Here is a 10,023-nt window from a genome sequence, read left to right on the forward strand (position 1 = left end):
ACTGATGCAAAGAAATAGAGCAAGGAAAAGTTCGACGCGAAATAATAAATGATTAAGGGAAGTTAATTGTTTTTTTGTTTAGAATGGCTAACACGTGTCTTCCACAATATAATTGCTTTAGTTTAAACATAGCGTTTCAGATCAAATCACTTGGCAGATAAGTACAACACTGATATAAGTACCGATGTGCATAAATACATGCATACATACATACATATATACATACACACATACACACACACACATATATATATATGAATATACATACATACATACATACATACATACATCCATACATACATACATACATACATACATGCATACATACATACATACATACATACATACATACATACATACATACATACATACATACATACATACATACATACATACATACATACATACATACTCTTTTACTCTGTTACTCGCTTCAGCCACGCGGCTTCTCTCATGCTGGGGCACCATCGTGGAAAATACTGCGCCCAACATGGGTGATATTAAAGTCACAATTCCGTTCACGCTTAATTTTTTTCATAAGATCTTGTCGTGTTTCTCAGTTAGTCGTCTACGTTTAGTTTGGAATAATAAATTCTCTTAAGTCCATCAACGTTTATATATCTCCTTGGCTTCCTCTTCTCGAATGATAAGCATTATTAACGCGTTTTGCTGTAGGCAGCGAGTGATCACGTAAATGATGTTATCTTTATATATAAAAGTAAGGTTGTGTGTCTGTCTCCTACGATTTAGATTCCTAACTATTCCCACATTTTGCGGTGCTGTTTAACCAAAACCGGGTATCTTATGGTCGTGATTCATATCGAGCCCTTCTGGGTATTAGCGCGCGTCTACGATGAGTCTACGATTAAAAAAAAAATTACCATAATTTTTTTCCATTTTAATGCATATTTTCGCTATTATATAAGGGAAGTAACTCTCTAAAAATGTCTACAATGAGTCAACGATTTAAAAAAAATTTACCATAATTTTTTTTCCATTTTTAATGCATTTTTTTGCTATTCTTTGGCTATAACTCTCTAAAAATGCTTATATAGTTATTTCCCCTACAAACCCGAGCAACGCCGGGCGATACTGCTAGTAACTTATAAACTTTTCCATACCGGTTTCTAAATTGTTTCAAGGTAAACTCGTTGTTAATACCCTCCTTGATTTTAAGCATACAGATATGTATGTTGGTTTGTAGTTTATATTTTGCTATTAACAAAGATTCCGTAATTGAACACTTCGTTTACTCTGTGTATGCGTGTGCGTGCGCGCGCGCCTGTGTGCCTCTGTGCGTGTGTGTGAGCGTGTATAATTCCATATAGAATGGTAATGCTACCAAATCTCAGCACACAGATAGATCGCACGTGAAGCAAACAAGGAAAAGATCCAGAAGTTTACAGTTAGACAGTTCTAAATCTGGCGATGACGATTTTATCACTTGTAACATCACCGCCATGATTATTTGTTACCAACAGCTAAATACGAGAGCAACATGCTTCTATCACTAAATCATTTCACTGATGACAGCGATACGGTGTTAAATCATTAATGAACTTAAAAATCAGAAAGAAGTGCAGCTGTTTCGACCCCATTTAAATCTCATCAAGAATGGTTTAATAATAAATATTTCTGGTACATGCACGAAGTCAGAAAGGGGTAGGTTTAGTGTTTTAACGTCGACCTAAGGGCAAGGTTGGTAATTATTTTATTGTCCCCGATATAGTTTGTACTCATTACATAAATAGAAGTTACTACATACCATCAACACTTCACAACGAAGGAAAATCTATGTGCTCATTTGATGTGTTAAAAATAGCAGCCACCATCACTTTCTATTGTCTTTTAAAATATGAGAAATGGATAATACTAGCAAACTTACCCATCTACTATGGATGATAAGAGCAGGATGCAAATCGAGACAATTTAAGTTGTAGTGTACTTATTTTTATTCATTATATTGGATAGTGCCAAACTATATTGTGTACCTTATTGAACAATATATATATGTAAACATTTACATAACACATTCATGGTGCTATCTTTACAAAACATCTTTGTAAACAATATTCTCCGTTTGTCCACAACTAAGTTTCAAATTAGCTGGCCGCGTGTGAACATACGAGAGGGCAGAAACACACCGACGCGATCCAAAGTCTGGCCCTGAGACTTGTTGGCCGTAAAGGGGAAGGCTGATTTGAGAGGAAACTGCCTGCGTCGTAACTGAAATGGAAACTGATTATCTGAAGGCATCAGAGGTATCCGAGGTATACACAAAAGTTTGTCAGTGTGAGGACCAGTTGCTATCACTGCTTCGATGACGTGAGAGTTAAGTTCCGTAACAGTGTATCCTCTTCTGTTGCAATGTCCATTAGCTGGGTCAAAATTCCGAAGCAACATAATCGGACAACCGTTCTTCAAAGTTATTTTGTGTACTGGTAGTCCTGATGGAGAAAAATCTTTTGTTACATTTTAATTAACGTGTAATATAATGCACGCATATCATGTCATTCACTGTTTTATACATCGTAGTTTGGACTGATCACTGCGAGAGAAAGTAGGCCTCTCTATTCCTCTTACAAACCTTAACTCCAGATGCCAAATTTGCCTCAATTGGTGGTATTACTTGGGTAGTGGATGGTGGTGGACAGGGACAGAGCCAGAAGGAGGAGGTCAAGCATGTCTCTTTAGGAGGGTATAGGCCACCCTATTCCTTCTGCCAATGTTACCTCTGGGTGCCAAAGTTACCTCAATTGATGGAATTTCTCTGAAAATAGGGTGTGGAGAGGGACTAAACCTATATATAAACCACCCTGGAGACCCCCCAAACACCCCTACAAAGTTTCATGCCGATTGGCCCAACCGTTTGGCCGTGACGTGAGTACAGACGGACGGACATTACACTCATTATAGTATGATAGTGGGAAATATATTGTCTATAAAGAAGGCGTGACCGCGGAGAGAATGCTTCTGATCAAGGCTCGCTGGAGCACGATTTATCTAGTCTTAAACAACGACAACAATAATGTATATTAAATCATTTAAGATTGCTTTTTAATGATTCTGCTACTCTATTGCTTTATACTGTCCTATGATTTCTAATTTTAGCATCAAGCTAAAAATTTGGTGGAAAAGCACAATGGAGTGAATCGATCCTATTATATGATTGATGCTCTAATTATAATCTCTCTTTTGGGAGGATGGAAGGGTAAAGTCGAGTTTGGTGAAATTTGGACACGGAAATAAAAGAACTTAATCATAATTCGCTATAATATTTATGTCATCCGGCTCTGTATCATTGATATAATGCATTCAATAATTTCAATTATACATCACTCATATAATTGTGTGTGTATTACCATTGTTTTTCAGTTATTGCTAACAAAGAAGCAAAGCATTATCCCTGGTGCTTAAATATCGATAACACTAATTACGAGGTGGTATCAAAAAGTTTCCGGACAAATTATGTTTAATAAAAAAAAAAATTATTTACCTAAGTTTTAACATCATCCCCTTCGAAATAATCACCTTGTGCAGCAATACACCGGTCCCAGCGCTCCTTCCAAATTTTGGAATCGGCCTGGAAATCGTTTTCCGTAAGCAAGCCGAGGACCTTCTGCGATTCGCTGTTGTTCTCGACAATGATGTTAAAACGGCGACCTTTGAACTGAATTTTCGCCTTGGAGGAAGAGATGGAAGTTCGCAGATTCTAAATCTAGTGAATAGGGCGGGTACAGAAGCGATGCCATGTTGTTCTTAGCGAGAAACTAACGAGTAAGAAGAGCTCGGTGACAGGGTGCATTGGCATCATAAAGAATCCAATTCTTCGCGCTCCACAGACCCGATCGCTTTCGCCGAATGTTGTCCCTCAAATACTTCAAAACGTCGCAGTAGAACTCTCGTTTGACGGTCGGGCCCTGGGGGACGAATTCGCGATGCACAATTCCGTGGATGTCAAAAACAACGATTGAGCTGCGGCTCTGTCGTGCGACCATGCCACTCGAAACATTGCATACGACCCTTTTTCTCTTTGCCATAAGCTTGCCGAAGCATACTCTATGTCTCTGTAGCAAACTTCTCAACTTCCTGTCCATGACAAAAATTGCAGACTACAGTGCACACGTGATCACAAAAGCACAAATTTCATAATTTGCGAAGTAAACACAGCAATGTCACTCGGTTCACTCTCATGAACGTCACTGCTAGCTCTCACTGCGTATTCGACTGTGTGTTGCCATCTGTTGGCGCATTACAGAACTAGCCCGGGAACTTTTTGTTACCACAAAGTACATATCGAACTTTAAAGAAGTAAAGTATTGTACATTTTTATTGTTCCACTTTTATTTGCAAAACACACTTTAGCTGGTAATTTTTTTTTTTCGTCTGAAAAACCCACTTGTCTTAGGATCACTACCTAGACATTTGGTAGTTTAATCAAGAGCGCTAATTTGAATACATCATTAATTTGTAATCTGGTGAGAAGTTGTGAGTTTCGTAGCAGCTGTCTGCAAATAGTCTCTTCAAATAAATTTTGACATCCGCAAGGCAGTTAATCTCAATAAAGTACATATTTTTTATTTACCGTCCCAAACAACTATATCAGGATTATTATGTATGTATTAATGTATCTATGTACGTGCGTTCGTATGTATGTATATGTATGTCTTACGTACGCATGTATCGCGCGCACATCTGAGTGTGTGTATGTGTGTGTGCGTGTGAAACTTTTTCTAGATTTTTTAAAGAAAAATCGAAACTTAGAAAATAGGGAAAAGCGAAAAGAATACAAGAAAAAACATACGGAATAATATTTAAACGTTTATACGTTTATAATATCAAAGTAAAATCTAAAGTTATAAATAACGAAATGTTTTCATCGTTTCATTTACTTTCATTGATATAGTAAACAATCAATATTTTCTGAGGTTTTGCAAAACTATAATAACTGTAATGATATTGTCGTAACGACATAAGTTAGACTGGCGACCGCAAGTGACAAAGAGGTGAATCTAAGTTTAAGAATGGAGACAGAAAGTAAGAGAGGTGGTTGTCGCATTGAAAGGGGACTATAAAGAATGAGCTGTGGGTTTTGAGCAAAAATATCGTTCAAACACGAACAATAGGACCGGCATGACAATTAAGATATTTCGAAATTGCAGTCTTTTACAATTTTATATCATCAAAGACGTTGCTTAGAGTTTCGGTTACATATATAGATATACTTACTTTACTATCAATAAATATATGTATATGTACGTATTTATGCATTACATGTGTATACATACATACATACATATATACATACATACGTACATACATACATACATACATGCATACGTACATACATACATACATACATGCATACGTACATACATACGTACGTACGTACATACATACATACACACATACATACATACATACATACATACACACATACATACATACATGCATACATACATACACACATACATACATACATACATACATACATACATACATACATACACACACGCACACTCACACACGCAGACAACATATACATACTGAACTACAAAGGAAACGTCGCACTGTAAAAGATTATCTATTTCACACACGATATTGAGATTATATAGATTTTATCACATTTCTAGGTAATTTGACAGATGTCACTGACCCACAACACCATTCTCATTTGAAATCATAAGGATTGCATGTAGGGTTCGAACACACTCACTTTTCCTGAACATGGCAATGCTCGCGAATGCATCTTTATGAAAAGTATGATGCAAGCACAAATGGTTGACTTATTGGGTATAAAAGGCACCCAAATTTACCAGCCTCTCATTCGTTTCCTGAATGAAACGAAATTAGAGGGAGCAAATCATCGGACGTCTCCACGTTGGTTAACGTCCACAGGTCATTGCTAATGACTTGAACTGCAGTATTCGGACAACTGAGTGACCGAGTTAACGATACAATGTCACAAACAGCACGGATGATCGTCCACGCAGTGGCCGACCGAGGGTTACAATGGCACGTCAAGATCGCCACCTGCACCGGCAGCACTTGCAGGACCGATTCCGGATGGCAACGGAATCAGCTCAGCAAAGAAAAAGGACTCACTACAGACACATTTGTGCAGACAGTTAGCCGCCAGCTGAGATCTTTCAATGTCTTGTCGACGTCCGTCTAGGGGCCCCATCCTCACAGACTGTCATCGACGGGCACATCTGCAGTGTGTTCAAAAACGTCAGAATTGGCAATCAACAGTGGAGGTTTGTAGTCTTCTCTGACGAAAGGCGATATTGTATTTCTATGACAGATGGCAGAGCTAAGGTTTGGAAAAGAAGGGGTGGACGTCATGCTGATGACTTTGTGGTGGACAGAGACTCATAGGGAAGACAGAGCATCAAGGAATGGGACGGGATTGCACTCGATCAGAAACTTGGACTGGTGGTCTTCCAAAACATCGGCCAAGGCCGAGACAATAGAGTAACCTCTTCTCACTACATCGACCAAGTGTTGTGGCCTCACATTGTGTCATACTTTGCCCGTCATCGGAATTACGTGTTGCAACACGATAACGCCCGTGCCCATACTGCCAAGTTGACAACAGACTTCCTCCAAGAGCACACCATCCAGACACTGCCATGGCCCGCCCAAAGAGTCCAGACTTGAACTCCATAGAACAACTGTCGGATGAAATCCAAAGAAGGCTAAATGACATCCATCCAATGCCGACAACTGCAACACATCTCACTGCAAGTTTTAACAGAATGTAGGCTGCTATCACCGTGGCCTTCATCAATCGTTTGATGTATTCAGTGTACAAATGCCTGACTGTAATCAACGCTAATGAGATATTGAGTTCATCACTTCGGATCCAGGACCTCTGTTAATAAATCGGTTTCTAGTTAGCATGCGTTCGACGTTTCTTTTGTGGTTTAGTTTATATGTATATGCATATATATATATATATATATATATATATATTATATATATATGCATCTATATATATGTATGTATATATATATGTATATATATATATATATATATGTATATATATATATATATATATATATATATATATATATATATATATATATATATATATATATATATATATATATAGGAAGAATTCACGAAAAAAACAAAAACGAAGACAGGTGGTGTAGAAAACAAACAGATGTGTTAGTATAACGCTCGGGAATTGAAAAAGTCTTTTACGTTTCGAGGCTATGTTCTTCCACAGAAAGGAACGCAGAAAGAAACAAGGAGAGAAAAAAAATGTGGCTGCCGATCTATCATGGCGACTATATATATATATAATGTGTGTGTGTGTGTGTGTGTGTGCGTGTGTGTGTGTGTGTGTGTGTCTATTATGTACGTACGTATGTATGTATGTATGTATGTATGTATGTATGTATGTATGTAAGTATGTAAGTATGTATGTATGTATGAATGTATGTATGTATATATGTATGTATGTATATTCGCTATTATTAGCAATAGATCAGTATAAGTTCAAAGTAGCATTCTGGATATTATTCATAATACAGATATACTGTTGAAAGCTTGATAACTGCGATATTCATCTCGTGAAAGCATCTCGCATAGATGTATGGACCTAAAAAAACACCGAAATATATCAAAAAGTGTCTAGCAGGGATAGTGGAATTGCTAAACTACTCATTGTAAACTGCAAAAGACAATTCTTTATTGATTAACAGATATGGGCACTGATCAGCAAACGAGCTGTTTATAAACAAAGCCAGTGGCTTATTTAGGTTCAAAGTTGTGGGTATTTCTAGCTGACGAGATATAAAATGTTGAAACACCAGTGTCCCAGAATCCCCTGCACTAATGAGGCAAGCGTGTTATGTACACACTATCGTCGCAAAAGGGAAATATTTTTCTTCAGTGGCGTACACAATAGTGACAAGCTTATCTGCGTTCGAATCTACAGGAAAGTGTTAATATTACCAGGTTGAGTTACAAGTTTTTCGGATTTTCACTGATGATTTTTGGCACCTTAGCAAGTTGCCAAAAATCATCATTGGTTAGATGCAACTTGTTGTCCAATCATTGTTGAATTGTTTATTCTTTATTTACATACATAACATATGAAAATTAATTATTTATTCTTTATTTTAAAGCTTTGATAAAGTGTGGGGAAAAAATTACAATTAGAGCCATTTTAGGCTACCTGTAGAAAAAGGACTGACTGTCAAGGCAACAGCAAAAGAAATTAATGATGAGGAAGGCCTAGGAACTGTCAATAAATGTGTTGCACAAAACTGGTTCAGATGCTTAAAGAATGTGACACTAGTCTCGAAGACAAACCAAGAGCAGGACGAACTTCTGTTGTGGAAGATGAGGCCTTGCATGAAATGGTTGAACAACAACCGAGCACAAGCGCTCGTACATTGTCGGCAGAACTTGGTCCTCCACAAAGCACCATCATCAACATCTCCATAAGCTTGACTTTGTGAACAGAGGCTATAGAGAAGCTCCTCGTAAACAAACCAACAACGATTACCAAGCGGTGGTGTGGGAGACAACTGCAAACGCATACAGACATATATACACACATAATACAATTATATATATATATATATATATATATATATACACACTCTTTACTCTTTTACTTGTTTCAGTCATTTGACTGTGGCCATGCTGGAACACCGCCTTTAGTCGAGAAAATCGACCCCAGGACTTATTCTATGTAAGCCTAGTACTTATTCGATCGGTCCTTTTTGCCGAACCGCTAATCGATGTTGGGGGGAAAAAACACAGACACACAAACATATACACACACGTACATATATATATATATATATATATATATATATATATACGACGGTCTTCTTTCAGTTTCTTTCTACCAAATCCACTCACAAGGCTTTGGTCGGCCCGAAGCTATAGTAGAAGACACTTGACCACAGTGCCACGCAGTGGGACTGAACCCGGAACGATGTAGTTGGTAAGCAAGCTACTTATCACACACCCTCGCCTATATATATATATATATATATATAATATATATATATAATATATATATATATATATATATACACACACATTCACACACATGTATACACGTGTACATATATATATGTGTGCTTGCGCGAGTGTGTGTATTTAATCTTTTTATTTATATTATTTTGTTTTTTTGCTTTATCAGACTTTAGACACTACCGACCATAATCATTTAGAGATTTTGTGGGGTTACACAACTCAATCACAGGAGTGAGGCCAGCACGCACGTCACTGATCAGAGGTTCGGGAGAACTGGTGAGTTAAGGAAGAAATTATCCCATGAGCAGAAATCTGGCTAACAGCTTGCAGCAGAGTGGACTCTGCTAAAGACGTCCTACGACTAACAAGTAGTTTAAAACGATGTCTTTCGTTGCGGAAACTCCGGCAGTAATATCGGAGAGGGAGGAAGGTACCAATGGGCGAGACATAAACCATCAAACATCAGACTAAATGTGTTACAGCTTCTCATTTCTTTGTTTCTATATTCAGAGTTCAAATCCTGCACCGGTCGACTTCGCCTTGTATTACTTCACGATCGATCAAACATATATCAGTGATATCGAAATTGTTTTGATCTTTAGTCGACAGTTAATGAAGCGGGAACGATTCGTATTCTTGTTTTCGTCTCTTTTTGTCCAATACGTTTTACTTGTCGTCTGTACTTAATTTTCCTGATGATTGCATCACTTTTTCTGATCTTCCTTCATAAATAGAAAAGAGAAAAAGAGAAGACATTAACCAATGTTATTATTATTGTTATCATCACTATTGAGGAACGTGCGTGGACTAGCGGTTAGGGTTTTCAACTCATTAACATAGGGCCACAGTTTAACTTTCTAGACCGGGCGGCATGTTGTGTCTTTGAGCATGGCCCTATATTTCATTTTGTTCTAATCAGCTTAACTGTATTTAATACCAGCAAGGTATTGGCGCAACTCCTCGCTCCAGAAATCACATCTTGGATATTCTACAGGGTCAAAGGAAAGGGGCTCCAGAGAG

The 10,023-nt window shown here is 37.7% G+C and overlaps 1 protein-coding gene across 1 annotated transcript; it reads right to left on the reverse strand.

Moving 5' to 3' along the window:
- Window positions 1–2,097: 2,097 nt before the first annotated feature.
- LOC115215804 lies at window positions 2,098–6,345 on the reverse strand. Its single transcript, XM_029785107.1, has 2 exons — window positions 6,195–6,345; window positions 2,098–2,447 (listed from the first exon to the last, which is right to left on the reverse strand). Exons 1-2 carry the CDS (start codon window positions 6,343–6,345, stop codon window positions 2,098–2,100), a joined length of 501 nt encoding a protein of 166 aa, XP_029640967.1.
- Between the last annotated feature and the right edge of the window lie 3,678 nt (window positions 6,346–10,023).

This window comes from Octopus sinensis, linkage group LG9 (genome assembly GCF_006345805.1).
Source record: "Octopus sinensis linkage group LG9, ASM634580v1, whole genome shotgun sequence".
Taxonomy (NCBI): domain Eukaryota; kingdom Metazoa; phylum Mollusca; class Cephalopoda; order Octopoda; family Octopodidae; genus Octopus; species Octopus sinensis.

What these genes read in the sequence shown, in the direction of transcription:
- LOC115215804 (XM_029785107.1), bottom strand. Translation starts at nt 6,345, where the DNA reads ATGACGTCCACCCCTTCTTTTCCAAACCTTAGCTCTGCCATCTGTCAT. An exon ending in AGATGTGCCCGTCGATGACA is followed by an intron (nt 2,448 to 6,194) that starts GTCTGTGAGGAT and finishes TTTCTCCATCAG; the next exon opens with GACTACCAGTACACAAAATA.